The sequence below is a fragment of the Lepidochelys olivacea genome (genome assembly GCF_965140295.1).
Source record: "Lepidochelys olivacea isolate rLepOli2 genome assembly, chromosome: 1".
In the NCBI taxonomy this organism is placed as follows: Eukaryota; Metazoa; Chordata; order Testudines; family Cheloniidae; genus Lepidochelys; species Lepidochelys olivacea.
Genome location: NC_140411.1, coordinates 250,252,505 through 250,276,534, shown reverse-complemented (window position 1 = coordinate 250,276,534; position 24,030 = coordinate 250,252,505). Strand labels below are relative to the sequence as shown.

General features: G+C 41.5%; 1 protein-coding gene across 2 annotated transcripts; it reads right to left on the bottom strand.

The window, feature by feature from the left end:
* Nucleotides 1–5,139: 5,139 nt before the first annotated feature.
* On the bottom strand, nt 5,140–23,607 carry LOC311514560 (protein mono-ADP-ribosyltransferase PARP12-like). 2 transcript variants are annotated; one of them, XM_084617130.1, is made up of 9 exons: nt 23,545–23,607; nt 23,143–23,247; nt 19,853–19,913; nt 18,407–18,527; nt 17,314–17,410; nt 15,753–15,831; nt 14,455–14,585; nt 7,651–7,802; nt 5,140–5,446 (listed from the first exon to the last, which is right to left on the bottom strand). In XM_084617130.1, the coding sequence occupies exons 3-9, from the start codon at nt 19,910–19,912 to the stop codon at nt 5,166–5,168; spliced, it is 921 nt and encodes a 306-aa protein (XP_084473256.1). In that variant the 5' UTR covers nt 19,913; nt 23,143–23,247; nt 23,545–23,607; the 3' UTR covers nt 5,140–5,165. The 2 variants fall into 2 exon arrangements, with proteins under 2 accessions (XP_084473256.1, XP_084473255.1); XM_084617129.1 differs by lacking the exon at nt 23,545–23,607 and having other exon boundaries at nt 23,143–23,365.
* Nucleotides 23,608–24,030: the final 423 nt, after the last annotated feature.

Here is a 24,030-nt window from a genome sequence, read left to right as displayed (position 1 = left end):
GCAGCCAAACACGCTCATGCTATTAAGCAAATTTGTTCCTGTCTTGCCTATTCCAACTTATGACTCCAGGCAACTAATATTCTTTCCCTCTTTCTTACTACTTTAGTACATTGCAATCTCTTGTTTAGCACTCTCAAGAGAGATACGTTCTAGTTATACTATACATTTATAATTGGCGTCGTATTTAGAGGGTATTATTTTATAATCTACTACTGGGTCTAAAAAAATTCCAAGACTGGTCTCTAGTATCCAATGAATAACAAGGAGAGAAACCTTTCAATGTAATAGACCTTAAAATATTCTAATATAAATTACAGGATAAAAATTGGAGTGCAAAAATAATCCAGTCTGATTAATTCTGTTAACAAAAAGACTTATAGAATGATTTAAAAAAATTTTAGTTTCATGAGTTGATAAAATTTACTATTTCAATTCTTTTTTCCTTATTGTTTCTACTGTATCTATGTCTGCATGTTCCACTCCTCAGAAGAGTTAATATAGGCAGACCATAAAATATAAATTTTATTAACATCCGTGGCACTCAGATGAATTCCTGTGACCAAGTGTTAATTAGCCTTGACATTTAATTTCTGGCTCTCAGGCTAACCCCCACATCTTCTCCCACATTTCCTATGAGCTTCCATTCTTTTAGCAGAGCAAGCAGCTGTTATTTCCCAGGAGAGCTACTAACCCCCTGGAGTCATTACAGTTACACACTCCATGCATTTCCTATACAAAAATAAAATATTGATGAATAATTACTACATTTAAATTTACAGGATGCTTTCACTGTAGTTGGAAGTGATTTTACCTATTTGACAGTCTCATCTCCCTCTTCTGGATTTTTAGATTCACCATCTTCAGATACCTCCTCTTCAGGCCAATAAAAAGCCATTTTCGGTCATTAGAGTATCAGCTTCAATTTCAGTGTCATTTAAGTTTTGTCAAAGTATCTAGTCAATGTGCTGCTTCATTATCTCCCCTGGAACCACTAAGCATGTGGGTCACTGAGCCTGATGATAGCCTGAGAATACATTTCTCATGTCCCTTTTTCACAGAGGGTAACTGACACTAAATTCAAAGGGTTAATTTATAAAAGGCTCAGTAGTGGTCCAAGCAGTGCCCTCCCTTCATGATCTGATCACCCAATGAGAGTCTGTTCTGATGAGACCTTCCACAGAGGTGGCGCTTCTATGGAAGCTAACAAAAGGGAACTCTCTCTTTTTGCCTTGTGCAGAATCCCTTAAATCCAATACCATTTATGCTTCATAAATGAAAGTGTTATTTTTCTAATGCTTCCAGACTAAGTACTCAGACTGATGCCATTTAAGAAATAAAAGAATATAGACATTCCCTGGAGAGGAAAAAAGGCTAAAGGATAGCCTACTTGGGAAAGCGAGGCTGGATTATACTTTGAGAAGAGAGTTTGAGGACATACGAGAAAAATCGAGAGTAGATCACTTAGTACAGAGCAAGGAGATAAAGGGCTGTGTTCCCATCCATGGGTCAGCCCACCGATGTTTCCTTTGCTAAAGGCCTTGTGACACAGTGTAACATGGCAGGTATCCGGACCTAAGAGCCCTCCCAAACTGCTCTGGATTTGGTCTCATCTCTGTGAGTATTATTTGTTACCTTCCCCCAAAGACCATCACAATCCTGTGCACTGCAACAAGTCTATTTGAGCTTTTCCTAATCCTCAGCCCTTTCTCCAGGAAGAGGGTGCGCTCTCACCACCCTAAGACCTTTCTTCCTCTAGTCTCTACTAACCTTCCCCCCTGTGCACTTCCTTCCTGTGCTTTTAACTAGCATGCCTAGCTGGGAAGGGTGTGCTGGGGAGAATAATTAGCTCACCAAACCCCAGTCCACTTAAGCAATTAAGTACTTTCCTCCTCCACCAGGCCTTTCCTGGTGGAACTAATTAATGCTTAAGTGAGCAGAGTGCTGGGTCAGCTACTGGTTCTCGGCACTCTGTCACACATGGGAAAACGTAGATAAACCTGAGTTCTAATGTTTGTTACGGACCGTCTGATATATGTAGTTACACAAAAATTACAGCCTCCCAGTCCCTGATCCTGCAGGTGCTTCTATACATGCTTAGCTTTATGACAATGAATAGCCCCATTGAGATCATTACTCTAGATTGTAAAGTTAACTATGTGCATGTGTGCTTGTAGGGTCAGGGCCCCATGATCCATTCTTGTAATTTATGCACCCATGTACCTTATCTGAGTAGCTCCACTGAATGCAATAGGGCTGAGCAATTATACACATGTGTAACTTTACTTGCAGGGTTGGCCTCTAAGGTCCCAGTCGTACAACTGTATTCACACAAGCAGACTCCTGTACCCACATAGATCCATTTTCAAGACCAGGAACTAGTGAAGCTGACAAACCCTCGATGAAGAGTTGTCTCAGATCAGATCAGATTTAATGTGTGGGTGTACTGGGTTTGGAGCAGGGATGTTTGCAGGTTTATTTTTGGACACTGATATTTTGGTTATTACATAAGGTGAGGGTCAGGGACTTTAAAAAAAATTAATCATACATTTTATCAATTAAAAAAATTCAGTTTTCCTAAGTTCTCCTTTCCCTCCTGGTTACAAGGAAAGTGCCAACTCTGTTCATAGCTGCCAAGGGGGGTAGCTCCATGTGTTATCTTTTGTGCACATTAGTTAATAGGCTATTTGCATCTGAACATAAAATTCAGCTTATGGTCAATAGATGCTGCTCCTAACAGCAGCAGAACATGGAACTTCACAAAATTTGGTTGCTAAGAGTCTGGTTACATGGACAACTTTAATTCTGGAATTTCCTAAATTTGAAGTAATTAAATAATATTGCATCTAATTTAATTTATCATTGGACTTCCCTATTAATAATGCAGAGTTGTTGTTTTTTAACTATAGCAATTTAAAATATTTTTTTTTAAAAAACCAAGTATCAGAAGTACATAGCTTAGGGAAGCATCCTGTATTGTCAGGCAGATAGGTCTTTTTCCATCTCTAGCCTCAGAGGGAGACCAAAAGGAGGGATTCTGTTATGAAAAGATTAAAAATAAAGCTCAGAAAGGGAACAGTCCTTTAGCCATCACAAAGGCGTTACTGTACTATTATGAATCCCAATGCTGGAAAAAGGTGGACATGTGATTCAGACATTAATAAGATAAGGATATTAAAGAGGTATAGTTGCATCAAGCCAGTGTCAGTGTTAATTTATGGGTTTTCACACCCTTCCTCACCATTTATGTCTTATACCTCCCACATGAGACTTTTTCACAATTGAAAAAGGTGCTCCTTTGCTCCAGTTTTACACATTTCTGTGATAGTAAATACTATATTGCTGATGCTAGTATGACAATGATTTATACATTTGTTAAAACTTCCTAAGTTACAGTACTTAAGAATACTGTAAAGGACATTTCCTATACAGTGGATTCTGCCTAATAGCAATGTGTCTGTTGACAACTTTTTGGTTCACAGCACTTGGCTGGGAACCAATCCTGTCCCATTGACTTTAATGTTCATGGGGTTTGGCTATTGGCAATGGCATGCCACCTATTAACAAAATGGTTTGCAAGAACGTCTCCAGCAGCACACAGCTTTGCAAGGCTGCAGCCAGGGAAGGAAGTGCTGGGATGTGCCTTCCCAACTGCAGCCCCACAAATCTGCCTGTGCACAGGGACCACATAGGAAGTAAGGGGCTATGGGAAGGGCAGTAGCAGGGTAAGAGCCCGATGCCAGAACAGCAGGGTACCTCTCCCTGCTCTCTCCAGTCTGTGCCTTGATGGGGGGGTTGCACCCAGAGAAGGCAGTGCTGGGATGTGCTGAGCTCCAGCCCCCAGAGTGGGCAGGGAGAGGTACGGTGCAGCCCCACAGGCCCCCTGCTCCCCAGTAGAAAGCCCCAGCATCTGGGCTGCAGCCCCCTTCCTGCTGCTGCCCTGCCCAAGGCAGGTTTGTGGAGCCTCAGCCATGGAAGGCATGTCCCAGCACTTCCTTCCTTGGCTGCAGCCCCATAAACCTGCCTTGTGCTTGTTAGCACCTGGTTAATGGCAGCTTTTTGCTGGCAACCAAAGGTCTGCTAATAAGCAGAATCCACTGTATTCAGGCATTATCCCGAATTAACCTTTCAGTAAGAGAATAATGAAACAGTATCAAATAGGAGTCCCAGGAGATCTTAGTCTAGATATTCCTGTAAAGGAAAATTTATACTTGATCATTTGAGAGTTATTCATGCAAATTGTAGTGTTAGGTTAGTTACCCTTTGACAAATAACCCTTTGCTAGAAGTCTGAACTTCTATACAAGAGAGGATTGTGCAGTCTGTGGACACATTTCTCTATACGATACCTTCTCTAGAGATTAAGAATGAAGAAAGGAAATGTCGATTCTGCTTCTGTCTGTTCTTCAGACATGATCACCCCAAGTATGACAATTCCAACCCTGATGCATTGTCTATTGCAATAGTCCCTCAGTTCAAGGAGATACTGACCAACTTTTAATGAGTGTTTCTGGCTATTATTGTGTAATATAGAGCCACTCCAGTATTCTGATCCTTGTTCCAGAGTAGAGAATATGCCTTAAACATTTGTCCAGGGGATGCTGTAAGTTCTATACTTTGTGTTTTTTCTTATGGGTAAGTCCAGGCCTAGCCACTGAAGCAAGGAGAGCAGGAAATAGCTGATGAAGGATTTAATCTGAAAGCAGAGATACTGCACTGTAGCATGCAGCGCTACACGTACGCCAGTAGATGCCAGCTGGAGTTGGGTGCTAATAGGTGCTGGTCTTGTGGGAGCAGGGAGCAGCGATACTTTTCCAAAATGCATGATGTGAAAATGGGGCCTGACTAAACTGAGGCTCCTACACCTCTTCCAGCACTCATATGCATTATGGGAAACAGGCTCCCTTCTTCTCCAGACCCTAGCTCCTGTCCCTTTAGTACAGGAGTAACTCTTTGAGTTCTGTATTTTTAATATATGGAGAATTAATATATCAAAGTGCCAATAATCTATGATGGGACTGGCTACTTCTGTTTCATTGCATTTCAAACTGTTTTGTAACACACACACACAGACACACACAGACAGTAGTTCTAATAAATATATTTTAAAATAGGAAATATGTAAAATCATTTGACTGTCTCAGTGTAGGAAAGGGGTATTGCTGTCCATTACAAGATCACACAGCTGTACCCTTCTGCATATTCTATTATATATGCTGGGTAAATCTGGAGCTTCTCAAAGATGACAAAAATGGAGGGATTCACTGGGCTGTCCACACAGCTGCCATAAAAGCTGTTTGGATTGTTAGGTCTGGGTGGAGGGCGAAGGTAGTTATTGCTTCCTTGAACAAAGTCTCCAACTAGCACGCGAGCTACGATCATGGTCTTGGAACTAGAGCCAGTCTGACAATATTGATGGGAATAACTAGCATCTCTGGCAAAGTAGCTTCCTAAGAACAAAAAAAAGCCAAGATAAGAATGATTTCTGTAGACTTTATTTTATGCTTGTATCTATTACTGCCGTAACAGTTGATGCTCTAGCTTATAGTATTTCAGCAAGTGCCCTTAACACTGTATGTACCTCCAGGTAACTCTAGAGGTCTCCTAAATCATATACTCATACATTATGTTTATGATGAATGAGGTCAATATCTAATCATGCTTTTTAAGACACCCTCTATCAGCCAAAGCTCTGCACCATAGTCAGTAAGTTAGTTAACTAACTAGTGCAACTATTTTGGCTTTTTAATGTGTTTTACTTCATGGACTGCATCCTGTGCCTGCTTAAGTCAGCAGTGGAGCTTGTATAGTTAAAGTAGTTCAACTTCTATGTGTAGACTAGTATAGTTAAACCAGCACCAACCCGTAGCGTGGTTGCACTTAGAGGTACAACAGTACCTTATTCCAATATAGCTTATTTCTGTACTAGAAGAGGAACAAACTGTACCAGTATAAGATACTGGTAAACTGTGTCAATCAGGGATGTGACCTTTTTATCCAAATACCAGTAGAACTCCTAGTATGGACACATGTACATAGGTATAATAATATTTTATATAACTGTGTCCACACTAGGGGTTGTGCTGGTATTTTGGAAATGAAGTTACACCCCTGACTGACAGTTATGTCAGTATTAAATCTGTATGAAGACCACACCTTAGCTGGTCAGAAAGTAGTTCTCTTCCCTCTGGGAAACTTTTACTGTTCAGATCAAAACAAACTAAAAATGCAAAACTTTGGCATGGCCTATACTGAAAAATGTATACTGGCATAACGATGTTGGTCAGGGGTGTGAAAAAAAACCCATATCATCTCGTGACATAGCTATGCTGACAAAATCATCAGTATCGATGCCACTGTGCTGACAGAAGAGTGTTTCTGTTGGCATAGCTAACATCACACAGGGAGGTGGTGTTACAGTACCAGCAGAAAAACTCCTGTCAGCTTATGGTGTGTCTACACTAGGGTGCACAGCTTCATTGGCAGAGTCGACATAGGCTCTATTTGCATAGACACAGCCTCAGAGAAAAGAATTCGCTTTCTGCCAAAAGTTCTCATTTTGTCAAAACCCCAGTTTTCCATGGGAAAAAAAAAATCAAAAATTTTGACCAGCCCCAGTCAATATCCAAGCTCCTATTAACTACCATAGGAGAAGGAGGTGGCCTTTTGAACAGCATCTAAAGCAGTGTTTCTAAACCTTTTTGATACCAAGGATGGCTTGCTGCCTTCCTTAACTGTATCAGGGAGATCTCAGGGATTGGCACCGGTCCACAGACCAGTCGTTGAGAAACTCAGCTCTAAAGCACATGGTTGCCTCAACAGTGTTTGGCAAACTTCTATTTCTTTGGATTTAAGAAAAAGAGCTTCTGCAAGAGGGTTCTCAATCAATTTTTCTACAAGCTAGCAGATAGTAGTCGGCTATGAATTCTGCGGTTAATATTCCAACAATGGAATCTTGAGACATCATGAACCATGAAGACAAAGCTAGAGTTTTTAAAGTGATGTGCAATAAAAACCTAGTAATAAATGTTAAAGTTAAGAAATTATGGATTCAAATCAGGAGCTTCCAACAGATAAGGTTGCTCTGAAAATATTATACAGAACCCAACAAGCCCTTCTACAGTTAACTATTCACTGAACCCCTACCTGAAAGCAAGGATCCTTTCAATATTTCTAAATACCAACACAAAAACTAGTCATAAACAGGCAAAAAGTGTTGCTAGAAAGCAAGCACACATTCTACATGCCCTTTGATATGCCTGACTAACTTCCATTAATATTAAAATACAATCCCATTAAAATCAGTGGGAGTTTTCAAACTGAGCAAAATAACACGACTGAGTTCAGAAGGATAGAACACATCTTTTAAATTTGAAACGATATTACTCTGCACTTTAAGTAGTCATTTACACCTGTAAAAAGTAGATGTAAAATGCCAGTTCAATAACCTTTGCACTCACTCTGCATTGGTGTAAGTGACCACTAAAGATGCAAGGCAAGAGAGAATCAGGCCCAGTATGTAGGAAGTTGACTTCTGCAGTATTAATTTGAGTCTGTTTCATTACATTCCAGGAACAAACACACAGACACACACACACACAGATTTTATATATATAGATATATAATGGTATATGTACACACACTGCCTCTATACCTTTTCCATATAATGTTCCATGGGTCCCACAAATTCTCCAGTCAAAGTTCTGCTCACAGATGGCATGCAAATGGGATGTACTTGTTCCATGGAATAAGAGCCTCTCATCCACATCTTTTCCTCTGTTTGTCTTCCTCATCTGCTCCTTTTGCCTAGTGATAGAAATGTGTCAAGATCAGAGCAAAGCTAAAAACCCCAAAACATTTATGTCAGGGCAAAACGAGGTTTCCAATCTTCCTCTCTGCTTCAGCCATATTCCAGTTAGACCTTAAACCTGGAAAGCGGAACAAAAGAAACACTGAAGAGTAAGTGGGTTTACCCTGGTTTTCCTCTTCCCACATTATCCAATAGATCCATTATGCTACGTGTTATGGCTCTACCTACCAGAAAGCAAGGAGGTCACCAGTCAAGACAATATAAGGCAAGGAGGCTGCCAGTTCCATTTCAGTCTAGAAACTTCTACAGCAAGAACAGAAGTACGATAACACATTGAGTACAAAGAAAGAAATGTCACCACAGAAGAACAAACCTCAAGAGGATGTTGGAGGGTAGTGGGGTGGAGAAGAGACCATGACACAAGAATTGCTGCTAAGATCTCTTGTTGCAAGTCTCCTCATCCTTTGCCCTAGCTTCCTTATACTAAAGATATGTAGCAATAATCTAAAAAGAAAGAGTGTACTTTAAAACCAGCATGTGTGTGCACATGCATGCATTCACACACAAGCATACCATTACAGTGCAATGAAGATCCCCAATTTCAGGACATTTTGAGTAACGGTTTAAGCCTGCCTGAGGCATTCCAGTCCTCTAAATCGGTCTCCTATTTTGAACTAAGAGTAAGCCAATCAAGTCAAAAGGCCAGCAGGACTTCCTGACAAATGAAACAACCCATGGAACAAAAGGAGTCAGAGCAGCTTCTTAATATCAGATTTCTAGCTTTTTAAGTTTCCTAATGGATGAGGGAAGGAATGCCACCACCAGTACCCTGACTGAACTGGTTATAGTGGCATTTGAAACCAGAATAGCAAAATCAGATCAGAACTCTCTTTCTGAACCCAAGTCTTCATCTCACACACATCAGAGGAACAGTAACAGGGAACCCACTCAGCTGAATACAACTTCTGTTCAGCTATGGCATAAAGCATGTAACCCATAGATCAACCTTTCTCAGCTCTGCTGCTAATGCCAATCCTCCTGGTATCCATTCAGTTCAGCTTCAGGGATACAGGATTCAATTAATAAAGAATTAGAGGAGGATAATATAACTAATGCAAACCAACACAGGTTTATGGAAAATAAATCCTGTCAACCTAAATTGATTTTTTGAATGAGATTACAAGTTTGTTGATAAAAGTAAAGCATTGTTGTAATAAATTTTTGTAAGGGATTGGCTTGGTATTGCACAACATTTTGATTAAAAAACTAGAATGATACAAAACTAACATGTCAGATACTACATGGATTAAAAACTGACTAACTGGGAGGTCTCAAAATGTAATTGTAAACAGGGAATTATCAAGTAGGTGCAAAAAGAAAAGGAGTACTTGTGGCACCTTAGAGACTAACCAATTTATTTGAGCATAAGCTTTCGTGAGCTACAGCTCACTTCATCAGATGCATACTGTGGAAAGTGTAGAAGATCTTTTTATACACACAAAGCATGAAAAAAATACCTTCCCCCACCCCACTCTCCTGCTGGTAATAGCTTATCTAAAGTGACCACTCTCCTTACAATGTGTATGATAATCAAGGTGGGCCATTTCCAGCACAAATCCAGGGTTTAACAAGAACGTCTGGGGGGGGGGGTAGGAAAAAACAAGGGGAAATAGGTTACCTTGCATAATGACTTAGCCACTCCCAGTCTCTATTTAAGCCTAAATTAATAGTATCCAATTTGCAAATGAATTCACTGGAAAGGCTGTTCAACTGCTAACTGCCAGAGTTTTGCAGCTGAGCAAGGTCACACAGACCCCATGCTAGAAAGCATAGAGAGATGTGTCCTAAAGTGAAGCTGTCACCTTCAGTCCCCAACTAAAACCCCTCCAACGCATTATTAAGGATCTACAACCTATCCTGAAGGATGACCCAACACTCTCACAAATCTTGGGAGACAGGCCAGTCCTTGCCTACAGACAGCCCCCCAGCCTGAAGCAAATACTCACCAGCAACCACATACCACACAACAGAACCACTAACCCAGGAACCTATCCTTGCAACAAAGCCCGTTGCCAACTGTGCCCACATATCTATTCAGGGGACACCATCACAGGGCCTAATAACATCAGCCACACTGTCAGAGGCTCGTTCACCTGCATGAACGAGCATATCATAGAATCATAGAATATCAAGGTTGGAAGGGACCTCAGGAGGTCATCTAGTCCAACCCCTGCTCAGAGCAGGACCAATCCCCAATTTTTGCCCCAGATCCCTAAATGGCCCCCTCAAGGATTGAACTCACAACCCTGGGTTTAGCAGGCCAATGCTCCAACCACTGAGCTATTTCCCCCCCCCCATCCTTTGGGGGGGAGGGATAGCTCAGTGGTTGGAGCATTGGCCTGCTAAACCCAGGGTTGTGAGTTCAATCCTTGAGGGGGCCATTTAGGGAACTGGGGCAAAAATTGGGGATTGGTCTTGCTTTCAGCAGGGCGTTGGACTAGATGACCTCCTGAGGTCCCTTCCAACCCTGATATTCTATGATTCTATGATCACTTTAGATAAGCTATTACCAGCAGGAGAGTGGGGTGCGGGGAGGTATTTTTTCATGCTTTGTGTGTATAAAAAGATCTTCTACACTTTCTACAGTATGCATCCGATGAAGTGAGCTGTAGCTCACGAAAGCTTATGCTCAAATAAATTGGTTAGTCTCTAAGGTGCCACAAGTACTCCTTTTCTTTTTGCGAATACAGACTAACATGGCTGTTACTCTGAAACCTGTCATTATGCAAGTAGGTGCATTTCTAGTGGGATCTCTCAGGGAAACTGATCACAGCCCTTGCTATTTAACATTTTTATCAGTGAGCTGGAAGAAAACATATCATTTCTGATAAAGTTTGCAAATAAAGATTGGGGTAGTGCTAAACGATGAAGAGGACGAGTCATTGATACAGAGCAATCTGGATAGCTTGGTGAGCTGGGCGCAAGCAAACGATATGCATTTTAATTCAGGTAAATGTAAATGAATACATCTAGGAACAAAGAATGTAGGACACACTTACAGAATGGGGACTCTATCCTGGGAAGCAGTGACTATGAAGAAGATTTGGGAGTCATGGTGGATAATTAGCTGAACAGGAGTTTGAAGTTCAATGATGTGGCCAAATAAGCTAATGCAATTTTTGGCTGAATAAACCAGGGAATCTCCAGTAGGAGTAGAGAAATTATCTTACCTCTATCTGGCATTGGAGTGACCGCTGCTGGAATACTGTATCCAGTTCTGGTGTCCAGAATTCAAGAAGAGTGTGGATTAATTGGAGGGGGTTCAGAGAAGAGCCACAAGAATGATTAAAAGATTAGAAAACGTGCCCTTATAGTGATAGGTGCAAGGAGCTCAGTCTACTTAGTTTAACAAGAGAAGCTTAATGGGTGACTTGACTTTGCTACAGTCTATGAGTACCTACATGGGGGACAAAAATTGGATAATCGTCTCTTCAAGATAATGGAAAAAGGTATTATAGGATCCAACGCCTAGAAGTCAAAGCTAGACAAATTCAGACTGGAAACGAGGTGTAAATTTACCGGTGAGGGTGATTAGCCTTCGGAACACTTTAGCAAGTGTTGTGGTGGATTTTCCATACCTGGCAATTTCAAGAGTGGATTTTTTTCTTTTTAAAAAGATATGCTCTAGTTCAAATGGGAATTATTTTGGGGAAGTCCTATCACCTGAGTTCTACAGAATGTCAGCCTAGAGGATCACAGTGGTCCCTCCTGGCTAAAAAGGCTCTTGACCTTGGTGTGGCGCATATTAAAGGAACAGTCGTATCCCACACGCATAGCTTCAGACTGGTAGAGATCCTTCCTTTTTGTTAGTTACATTATGGTAACTCCCCACATTCACTAGTCACTGTACATACACAGACAGGAAGACAGTTCCAGTCCCAAAGACGTTCTAATACCCCACTCTACAGGCAAGTCCACACTACAGCGCTACACTGGCGTAGCTGCACCGATGCAGCTCTGCTGCTGTAGAGCGTCGGGTGGAGAAGCGCAATGCCGATGGGAGAGCGCACTCCTGTCTGCATGATTCCTCCACCTCGGTGAGAAGCGCGAGCTATGTTGGCAGGAGAGCGTCTCCCGCTGACCTAGCGCCAGTGTGGACAGTGCAAAACTGGTGTTGCTCGGTGCGGGGGGGGTCCACACCTAACATACGTTGCTCAGGGATCGACTTAAGCAGTAGCTTAGACCTACCCTATATCTTATTTGAGTGGCAATCAAATGAGTGAGGAAAGCATAACTGCCTCACTTTAGTTATCCTCAAACTTTTCATATGGCACATCAAGGGTTGCCGGTTTTTCTTCATGTTTGATTTGCAAGCTAGAAACACAATACCCTCTGTTTTTGTAGCTCTTCTCATTCTCCATCCAGCTATTTGAAATCCTAACTTTCCTGCTTGCCTCTAACTTTTTCTGCCTGAGGTGGTCACTTCTGGAACCCTAACAAGTACTGATGAACGGGTACAATGCCATCTTAACTAAGTTCTCAGGTTCAATAAGCCATAGGGAGGAATATAGAGCCTGCTTCTGTATCAGTTTTACTGTTCCTAGAATGAGTGTTTTAGCATAAGAAAGGATTTGCTGTCTTTTCAGACAGCTATTATTTGCTGATCACTTAAAATTAGCCAGCAGAAATCCATGTATGTCTGTTAAAAAACCTGCAACAGTTCTTTCCCCACACCTCTCCTTGCCCCCCTCCACCTTAAACTCTTGCTCATGCCAGGTTGAAGCCTGAACTGGAACACTGCATCTGCACCCCATAAACATCCTCAGCCCCCCAATTCCCTGCCCCCCCAAAAGTTTGGTGGGCGGTGTTTGGTTTCTGATCTAGATTCAGATCTGAATTCAGCAGCTTAATTATTTGTCTATGATTAGTTGAGCCCCGAACACCCTAAATTTCGGGAATGTTTAAGATTTGGTTCTGAATCCAGATTGGGACTTCATAGCTCAGGCTATAATTATCAGCCCAATAATTATACTAATGAGAAAGAAGCTTTGTTAAAGCCAATTATGTGTTTTTGGAGGTTAGTTGGACTGCACCAAAATACAACATTTTACAGAAGTTCCGTCTCTTTCCAAGACTTGAAAGTTAGAACATCTGGCAGTGAATAGTTAAGGGAACCAGTCAGTTCTCAAAAACAATGAGGAGTCCGGTGGCACGTTAAAGACTAACAGATTTATTTGGGCATAAGCTTTTGTGGATAAAAAAACCCACTTCTTCCTGGGTAAAAAAACCCACTTCTTCAGATGCATCTGAAGAAATGGGTTTTTTTTACCCACAAAAGCTTATGCAAGCTACAGCCACTCCATCACACAAACACACTCACCTCTTACAGGGATAGGGACAATAGACTAAAGGGCAAAGTGTGGCCTTGCTCCCATCTAGGAACACTGCTGCACACATGCTTTTGCAGTTGTGCTTTCTACATTATTAAGCACCCTTCCCCAAAAGCTGCAGGTTACCTGCTTCTGTTCTCAGATCTTCATTTTTTCCTAATATAACTGTCACATCTGCTTTGATGTTCGTGTGCAGGTTAATAAATAAATCAAGAGCCTCTGAAGCACTAATGCAAACTTCTACTGTTTCAAATCTTCCTTGAAAGCTCTGCAATTTCAGATTTGTGTTTTCCATAAAGATTTTCACATCATCCAACTCTGCTACCATTAGGATTTGTTGCTGGTAGATTTTGCCAGATCAATCTTGTCTTCCTGGTCCAATTGCTGTGCTGCCTTCTCCTCTTCATTGCTGCTGTTCTTTGATTCAGCCAGGGTACTCCAATGAAACATCTCTTTGAGCAAAAGTGTTTGGATTTAGCGCAAGTACTTCCCCCGTCTTAGGGTTCTGATGTTTAAGGGCCAAATTCTGCCCACAAATATACCCATGCAATCCCATCAGTGTAATTGGGAGATCCACATATGTAACTAAGTGCAGAGTGATTTTGTTGTTGTTTTTTATGGTATTTAGGGGGAATAGTTTCTTCTTGATTAGAGGTAGTGAGAATCATCAGCACATAGTGAGAAAGAGAACAAACTCTAGAATTATCAGGATTGCTCTGCTGCACCCAGTTAGAGTCACAGACTTCAAGATCAAAAGAGACCACCGTGATCTAGTCTGACCTGCACATGGCAGGCCACAAAATCTCACCCACTCCTGAAATAGACCCCTAACCTCTGGCTGAGTTACTGAAGTCCTCAAATCCTGGTTTAAAGACTTCACGTTACAGAGAATTCACCATTTATACTAGTTTAAACCTGCAAGTGATCCATGCCCCATGCTGCAGAGAAAGGTGAAAACCACCCAGGGTCTCTGCCAATCTGACCTGGGGGAAACTTCCTTCACGACCCCAAATATGGTGATCAGTTAGACCTGTGGGCAAGACCCACCAGACAGATACCTGGGAAAGAATTCTCTATAGTAACTCAGAGCCCTCCCCATCTAGTGTTCTGTCTCTAGCAGTTGGGGATTTTTGCTACTGGCAGTCACCGATGGGCCACATGCCATCGTTGGCAGTCCCATTATACCATCCTCTTCATAAACTTATTGAGCTCAGTCTAGAACACTGAGGTTTTTTAATGAAATAAAATGGATACAAACCACTGGAAAACTTGCCAAAGTGATGGGTTCTGAATCCTCTGCAATCTGCAGATTCTATAATTTTTCATTGTCTTCTCAAATAGGTCCTTGACTTCCTTGTATTCGCTGGTAGTGTCACTCAGCTCCACCAACTAAAAACAATAAGCACAACAGAAATCGAGACATTAAAGTGTTTTCAATTAGCACTCCCCAGTCCTTTCACAAAAGGACGCACCCAACCACACTGCATTAGAGATGGAACTACCCTGCAACTACACTCACAATTCAAGCTGAGTGAATAGTTGATTTTTTTCAGTTTGCCCCCCCCCCCCCGAACTGGAAAAGAAGAAAAGTTTGATTTGAACCAAAGATTTTTTTAATTTCATCAAATTGAGACCAAATTTTTTTCTCGAGTTTTGAATCAAAATGTTTGAGTCAACTCAAAATGAATTTTCTTCAAGTTTTTCATTTAGTTCTAGTCATTTTTGAGTATGTCTCACCCACGTGTGCAAGTGTGTGTTTTAAATTGGTCAAATTTCCAAAAAGAAAGCAAGTAGTACTATAGTCCAAACTTTCCCGGAGCCCACTCTTACCTATTAGAGGTCTTTTCACACTTAAAAAGTAATACTGACTTTACTGTAGCAAATTATTTAAAAATAGCTTTGCAACTATAGTGGCAGACATTTTAATGAGGAAAGCAATGTAAGTGTCTCTATAATATTTTTTTACGTGACTTGATAATCTTCAGAATTCCCCCTCACTATGAAATTCTGTAGAGTGTTCATTTTTAAAGAAAAATACTGCTGGGGATTAAAAAAAATCTGCACTGAGCTATGGAGCGTCACGGAACAGTTCAGTGGTTTGAGCACTGGCCTGCTAAACCCAGGGTTGTGAGTTCAATCTTTGAGAGGGCCATTTAGGGATCTGGGGCAAAAATTGGGGATTTGTCCTGCTTTGAGCAAGGGGGTTGGACTAGATGACCTTCTGAGGTCCCTTCCAACCCTGATATTCTATGAGTTAGCTCTAAGTGATTAGTTGGAGTCCAGATCAAGTCAGTAGTGACCTAAAAGTCATTATGATCTGATGGCTGTTCAGTCATGCACTCCCGTGGAATGAGCTGGTGGTCTTAATTAGCTTCCCACTGGACATGTCTATGTTAAACATGCCAACTGTATATTTCCAGCTTGCACATGTCACTGGAAACACCACATGAACCTCATCTCTTGAGTTTGAGGGTTGCATTTCAAGTAGTCTACCTTCCACAAGAACCAGTATAGGAAAGATCTCTTCCTGAGTACAGCGAACAAGTCAAAGAGTACCTTGTACCCTATGTCAGGCAGTGCCAATTGGTCCCAGTGTGGAGGAAACAGATGAAGTGGATTAGTAGTTTCCAACTGGCTGTTTTCAAACAAAAGAAAAAAATAGCAGTGAGCCTACGGTAATTCCCCACTGATTATCCTGCTCTGGAGCTTCAGTCAGCTCTAAACGCTGTCTTGGAGACACAAGCCACATTAACTGTTTTATCTTGAAAAGAAAAGGAGTACTTGTGGCACCTTAGAGACTAACCAATTTATTTCAGCATAGCTCACGAAAGCTTATGCTCAAATAAATTGGTTAGTCTCTAAGGTGCCACAAGTACTCCTTTTCTTTTTGCGAATACAGACTAACACGGCTGTTACTCTGAAACCTGTTTTATCTTGGTAACGCTAGTTGCCAATTCATGCATATTACAGTGACAGACTATAATAGGAGCAAGAGGTAACTTGTTGCCAGAGAGAATAAAGGGTACCGTAAGAGTCAGGCAGCACAATTAAGAGGAGGTAGAATGGGTAGGAAAGCTGTTGAAACGTCACTTCACATAATGCTTCCAGAGCAAGTTCCAATAGCTGTTTGAACCCCTGGGAAATTAGGATGTTACCCCTTTCTCTTCGCCTGGGCTATGCACACACAAAGTAGCATGCCAGATCAGATTAGTGGTCTGTCTAGCCCACTATGCTGTACCTTCAGAAGGAGGTACAAGAAACTGAAGTGGACAGTTATAGTATAACGAGTCCATAAGGAAATTATTCTAACTTCCATCAGATAGTTGTGAAACTCTCCTGCTTCTCAGTGTTAAATAGTCCTTCCTAAATACAATTATTTGATGTTAGTTAATATGACTGTGGTTATTCTTATCCATATAAATTCTTTCTTTAAATCCTGCTGAATTCTTGGCTGCAATGATATCCTGTGGCAATGAGTTCCAGAAGCTAATTGTTTTGTGTAAAGAGAAAAGAGGCACTTCTCTTGTTCTCCCAGCTGAAGTCCAAAATTTTGTTGAACCAATAATGCTTTCAATTCCCTATCCCTAACTTTATTGACCCACATGCTGGAACTTCCTCAGATTAACTGAAGTTCCTTAAATCCGTGTGTATGGTTCACTTTAAGGGAACCTGGCTGCACATCACAGCATACCTGGGCCTCCAGGGACAGCATTCTACAGCTCCATCCTAGTTCTCCAGAGTGGCATTCCCCAGCTCCTATCTTTTGTATGAAGAAAATAATTTCATTCCTTTGGTCACATACATTAAAGAACAAATAGATGCTTGCTCCAGCAACAGAGAGATAGTGTTACCAATAGTAGCAGAGAGTACACAACTCCTCCAGCTACCTGCAAGCCATCAGTCACCACAGAGTGCCATCAAAGCCTACATCCTGGAGGTGCTGTGGAACCTACACTCACCATCACATCCACAACACAGCCTAGCATTAACCCAACCAGCAAAACATATCTCAAGTGAACTATCGTATGCCAGAGGCTTCCCTATGAACTGACACTCCATGTAGGGCACGGTTTGGCAATAAAATGAAAAAGTAAGTAGTGAGCACACTCGCCAGTACCTTCTCTCACTCTTGTCTCTGCCTCCGAAGAACACAAACTTTGGCCACCTACAGACTTTTCTCCGAGTTTGGTAGTACAAGTTTATCTGGACCATATCTTGAAAGAAAAAAAAATGTTTATGTGGCAGGAGTTAAAGAACCTTCACCATCTGGGAACTCTGTTTATTTAAACAAAGATCTAGTATAGCTATGTATTGCTCCGCCTCTGGCCTTCAGTGCTTCACAGGTTGGGGTCACTCTTTCACCTGTTCTACTCCTACTTGAAGCCCTTTTTTGTTATTCTGACCCATTTCCAGTTCTTCTATTTCACTGTAATTAGGACTTTACGGGGGAAATCTGACTAGATGTAGTGCTAGATCACCATCCTCAGTTTTCCTGCAGTTCCTCTTACCATCTAGGTTTCTGCTTATGGAATTATACGGAGTAAAAGAGGAAGACGCATTAGGTCATCTAGCTAGTGCATTCTTCCTGACAGTACGGGATTGTTCCTTAGGGTTTAAACAAAAGCTTCCCGCTTGTTTGCTGGGTTTTTTTTATCCTGTACTGATCTGACAGATAAGCATTATAACACCACTATCACCTTTGTAGTGAAACACAGACTATGGCACTTGAGGTGTTCTACGTGCACGTGCGTTTTTGGGAGCCACACACCCTTTTTTGTTCATGTGTCAGATACCAAATACTTTCGAGACATTGGAAAGCCAGTAGAACTTTTAATTTATTTCACAATATTTTATCTATGTCACAAACACAAAGATCTCTCTGGATTTGCTGTTCATGTTCTTTCCATTTTCACCTTAGTGCCCACAACTGACTCTTACCCTGGGTGCATCCTTTATGCCTTCCCTCACCATAATTAGTCTGCGATAATATCCACTCGTTTTCGCATCTTCACCACTTTTTAATGTTCAGTTCTCCTCTTTTACTTTCCCCTTTGTGCTTGCATGAGAGTGGCTGTCCCAGAGTTCATAGAAAGTTCACTCACTAGTCTACTTGTCAGCAGACAGCATCTGGAGAGACTTTGTATGAAGGAAGCTCTGTTTAAGTCAATCATGTTGTAAAGTGTTAAACTTTAAACAAGCAGGTATCTTACCTTGAAAGTTTATCTCATACTCCTGAGAACCAGCTTGAAACAATACAGTGCCTTTTCGGTCCGCTAGAAATGCAGCCTCCAGATCCGCAGAAGTTACTGTGGCAGCACAATAATTTGAATGCTATAGAATGAGAGCATGGGAAAATTACACCCATCACAAATGGACCTTTGGCTCCAATGGCATTGTATGTATGCAACAGAGCAGAGGTTAGCCTATAATCTATTCATTTTCATTAAGTCAATGATTGTTTTAAATTAGGTCAGTTTGGCATGTTTCCTCCTACCATTGAGCAGAGCTAAATACGCTCCTTCCAATTACTATTAGTCTGGTTTAAGGTTGAATTAGTGCACAAGAGATCGAAAGGATTTACTCAAGAGGAGCCAAATAGGCATCAGCTGAAGATCTGTTGCAGATTTTGCTTGAAACAGTGCTTACAAATGCCAACACTATTCCTGAGAAACAGCATAAAACTCTCCCTTTCTTTGGTCCCATGCAGAGTTCCAAGAGGACCAGCTATAAGCCCACTGTGACAGATTAGTGGATATAGCTCAGCTATAGATCCATCATGTTCAGAAGAGATTGAAAGTATTCTATAGAAAAAAGGGAAGTCAGGCTACAGACCTTAGGATTTCCATAGAGCTACAGTGCAAAGCAAAGGTGAAAGGATATGAGAAGGCAGAATCTTTTCTGAATGCAGAAACTGGATATGGGGCTGTGTAACAGAAAATTCTAGAGCAGATCAAAATATAAGTTTCTCCCCTCTGGAAAATTTTCACCAAAATGGTTGGTTTGTTTTCCTTAATTTTCTGCAGAAGATTTCAACTTTTCAGCAAAATATCAATACCCAAAATATTTTGGATTCAAAGGGGTGTTGCTGGGCCTCTTGGGAGTTGTAGCTTGGGTGCCTTATACTCCCATTTTCTTCTATGGATTAGGCTGTCTGGCCAGACTACATCACCGCTGATGCCCCGTTCTCTCCTCTTTTGGTGGGGAGGAAGGAGCATATCATAGGAGATGTAGTGCATCCAGAAAGCCCAGCCCACAATGAGAATGGGAACACTCAAACGATAACTCCCAAGGTGCCATTTTGAATCGAAGTGCCGTATTTTGGTTTTCTTGCTTTCGGTTTTCCGTGAAATATCAACATTTTCCTTGGAAAGCCAATATCTTTCATGGCGCAATTTCTTTAGCTGAAAAGAAAAAACAGTTTTTGACCAAAATTACATGACCAGCCCTAGAAAAATACACCAATTTTTAGAGCTATTCCTCAAGCTTCCATGGAGTATTAATGAAATGTTGAGGAACAACAAACACAGAGGCACACCTGAGAATACAGTAATACACCTGTGCACATTGAGAGCACTGAGAGAATATCTGTGTGACATCTAGAATGACTCAGAGCTGACTGGCGCAGAGTGTTGGACGTCAGTCGAACACAAGCTCACCTGTTTCCCATATTCAATCCACTGCCCAGATCCATCCAACCAGTACCAGCTGTATTCCATTCTGAAAATAGATTGCAGATGCATGACAGATGGTGCAGAGAGATGTCAAAGTGGAATAAAAGAGCAGATTGGTTTCAGGTAACTTCCTGAACTCTAATATTGAGAGAGAAATCCCAGCTTAACACAAGCCTTAACAACTGTTCAGAGGGTATCTTACCATCTTTAAGCATTAGAACACTGGCCATTTCTGAGGGAATGTGGCTAGTTTCCAATTTTTGGGGGGAGGCCAGTGCAGATACAGCATGATGTGCAAAGACAGAGGAAGGGTGTGTGGCCAGCAGGAGGCAGGCCAGCTCAGAACTCCTGCCTGCAGCAAATGCTGAGTGACCTCTCTTCTCTCATGCCAGGATAGAAATTTTGACTGTAAGGCTCCGTGGCCTTCTCCTCTCCTCCTCTCAGTGAATCAATAGCAGGCAAACAAAATAGAAGGGTGTCAGCAGTTGCTGGAGGAGCATCAGGGAAAGTGAGTTTTCTGGCATGAAGCCTCAAGTGGTAGACTGCTCTTCAGCACAGAGCCGGGTAAGAGCAAGGCTCATTGTATGCTTGGCAGCTCTTTCAACAGCAGTAGCAGAATCTGTGCAGTGCTTAAAAAGGCTCTGTTTGGACTGTGATGGAGAAGCTTTTCTAGGTGTGCACTGCTTGAGTATCCTGGCCTACAGTATATCCAGGCAATATAATGATTATAATAATCCTCAGGAGTCCTCCAAAGTAAAAATTGGCTTAAGTCAAAGTACATCCCAGTGGCTTGAGGATACAGGTCCAGTGTTTCGTGTTCTCTCTCTCTCTCACACACACACACGGCCCACTAAGCCAGTTAAGAGTACAGGATTCCACAGAACAAAGGAAGTGTTGTCTATGCATTTACAGGTCCAAAATGTATTTTGGGAGAAAGCCAGTTTGGCGGGGCCAGGGATGGTGCAGGGAGGCAGGATTAGGCTTAATCCATTCCATGAAGACCAGCTCTGCAGTTTGGATTTGAATCAGACTTCCATAAACTTCAGACCTGTTTGGCTCCAGGGTTTTGGTTTGGGCCCATATCTTGGGGCTAGTAGCAGGAGGCCAATGATGAGCAACATGGCTATCCATTGGCCAATATTAATAATCCTACTATTTGGAGAATTTGTGGTGGGGTTTTTTTAAACTTGACCATCTCAATTTTGGACTTCGAACAAGCTAATATCCTCTCTGTACTTTAGTGCTTTGCTATCCCTTGTACAACTTTTCTTTACAACTAGTTGCACACACATTCAAGAAGTGCCCATCTGCTTACAATGCAAGTTTATAAGAGGCTCTGGCTGAGATTTTTTAAAGCGGCTTAATAAATCTCTTAGCAGGATTTGAAAATTCCACTAAACCTGCTTCTAGATCTGAAAAGACCAACTTTCAAGACTTGAGTACCTGATTAACAAGAAGAAACCCAATCATTCAATTTAAAAAACATATGTAAAAAAAGCCCCCCCATCTAAGTTTCTCCAAGTACAAAGATTAGAGCACAAAGGTCCAGTATGAATAATTCCAGGAACTAAATGGCCTGTGGAATGATCCGAGTTCTCGTCTTTTGATTGCCTTGACAAAATCCTTTATTCAGATTCTTTCCCCTGCACTGTTATTCCTCCTTAATCTATAATAATATGTGCAAGGCCCATTCCTATAAAGATGAACCTTGTTTGTCCTCATTCACATCCCATTGCAGGGGATTTGTTAGGCTTATGTTGGCACTGGTTTCTTTTTCAAAGCCTTCCAGGGTGGCACTTGTGCAAGCCTTTCATTTTCACTTTCCAAAGTTGTGCCTGTCATTAAAGTTTCTCAGATCTTTAATTTACTATAAGATCATGCCAAAATTGAGTTTTAAAATGTTTTTTTTAATCTCATAAAAAACCCTCTAATTTTGGGGACAGTTCAATGGATAGACATCCCTCTCCTTGTAGTAGAGCCTACAAGCAACCAAACAGAGGGGTCTTCTTAAATCAGAAAGCCAATTTCTCCCTTCATTATAGTAGTTTTTTATGCTATCATATATTGTGCACATAAAAAGCAATCTTACAGTAGATTTCAGATAGAGGAGTGAGAAGCAAGCAATTAAGGAAAATACAGTTTCTTAGCAGACAGATCACTATGTTACTGACTGCAAGCAGGCATCCTTCCCAAACTACATTTAAAACAAAATCCACATGCTGTCTAAACACAAACACTCACTCCCCCCCTCCCTGGATTGGCTTTACTAACGAAGCCTAGAAGAAGCTATTTTCTCCAGACTTGGGTGCTCATAGGGTTCTTACCTAAGCACTATCCAGCCACAATCCTCTATAAGCAGGGAGCCCCTCCCACCACCTTTATACACAGGTAGGGTAATTAGTCACCTGCCTCTGAGTCAGAAGAACCCACTTAACCCCTTCTCAGCAGAATAAGACCTGCAGCCTGGGAAAGATGGTTCAGAAAAACACTGCCATTCTGTTACACACAATCTAACTACACCTCTGCGTGCTGCTGCCTTTTCTCAAGTATTTCCCTTCCTGAGGTGGTAGGCTATCCTTTATATTTAAAGTAGGACTCCTTAGAAAACTGAAGCCTATCACATTTCCTTGCAGTCGCATATAAATTTGTTAGTCTCTAAGGTGCCACAAGTACTTCTCGTTCTTGTCACACACAGTAACGCTCTGGGGTTAGAAGGAAGTGCAGATGGGACGGATGGCTTTGGCGGGTATTCTGATTCCAGTCTCCATGCATAAGTCAGTATTTTTACCTTTATTATTGGTTTCCTGTATCCCCTACAATGTGCTTGAACTATAAAAAGAGGCTTGGACCCTGCCTAAAGAGCTCATTTTAGGGACAGGAAAGGCCAGGTGCAGACAGAGAACTCTAATACAGTTTATGTTCTGTATCCATTGTATCATTGGTGACACTACAACAACACTCTAATCAACTAGTATTAATGGTATCAATAATATCACAAAGGTTATACCCCAACCATAATATTAAAATATAGTATGGTACCACTTATATATTTTCTTTAAAAGGGCATAAAATTGACTTTTGTTGCAACAAAATAAAACCCATAAAAAGTAGTCATGTGACACACACACACCACAAGACAACATACATGACATACAGGACTAACTTGCAATTAAAAACAAATGGTGCCAGAATTCTATTTATAACTATACAAAATAAGACAAACAAAAATACAAAATAAACAAAAGGGTTAAACATTTAAATAAGCAAGTTATTACCTTGTGTGACAGAGCTCTGTCCTTGTCTCCGTGGGTCCCACGTTTCCTGGCGGATTTCGCTAGCCTCAGAGGCTCACTGTGACCCTCCACGTAACCCTTCTCTCTCTAGAGACAAAGGTCACAGTCTACTGAGCCATTTTCATCATAAGCCAGCGAGGGAGGTAAGGAGAAGCTATCCTCCTTTGCACAGTCTCTGTTGTCTCCCAGTCTCAGTGATTAATCCGGGGGAGGGGGGGGCGACAAAGGGGGGAGCCCTGGCCCACCCTCTCTTCCGGGCTCCAGCCCAGGGACCCTAATAGTATCAGCTATGGTAGCTGACCTTTTAGAAACATGACACACACAATTCCCTGAGCTACTTCCCCACAGCAGCCCCCACTTCCTCAAGCTCCACCTCACCCTTACCTCAGGGCCTCCTTCCTTGTGCCTGATACGGTGTGTACTGCTCAGTCTCTCCAACAGCGCAACTTCCTCCCACAGCTTCTGACATCCGCACCCACCTAACTGGGAGGCTTTTAATTAGTTTCAGCCAGCCCCTGATTGGCTTCAGGTGTGCCAATCAACCTAGCATTCTCCCTGCCTTCTGGAAAGTTCTTAATTGGCCCCAGGTGTCTTAATTGATCTGGAGCAGCTGCCATTTCACTTATCCTGGTACCAGGGAGCTATATTAGCTCCAGGCTAAACAAATATCTCCCACTACTTTTCTATAGCCATCCGGCCTTGCCCCATCACACTTGTTATTTAAAACTTTTAATAAAAATTGATAAAATTAATATTATTTGCAAAATTTGTTGTATTAATTTAGTAACTTAAGGCATTTTCCATTATTTTATATTAACTTTATTTTAAAACTCTGCTATATGGAAATAAGGATAGCCCATGTTTCAAATA

Bases quoted from the DNA above. Each gene is read 5' to 3' on its own strand.
- LOC311514560 (XM_084617130.1), bottom strand. From the start codon at position 19,912: ATGGAATACAGCTGGTACTGGTTGGATGGATCTGGGCAGTGGATTGAA. The intron at 15,832-17,313 runs GTACTGGCGAGT...GTTTGAAAACAG, and splicing joins AGAGACAAGAGTGAGAGAAG to CCAGTTGGAAACTACTAATC. The intron at 14,586-15,752 runs GTACTCTTTGAC...TATTGTTTTTAG, and splicing joins TGCCTGACATAGGGTACAAG to TTGGTGGAGCTGAGTGACAC.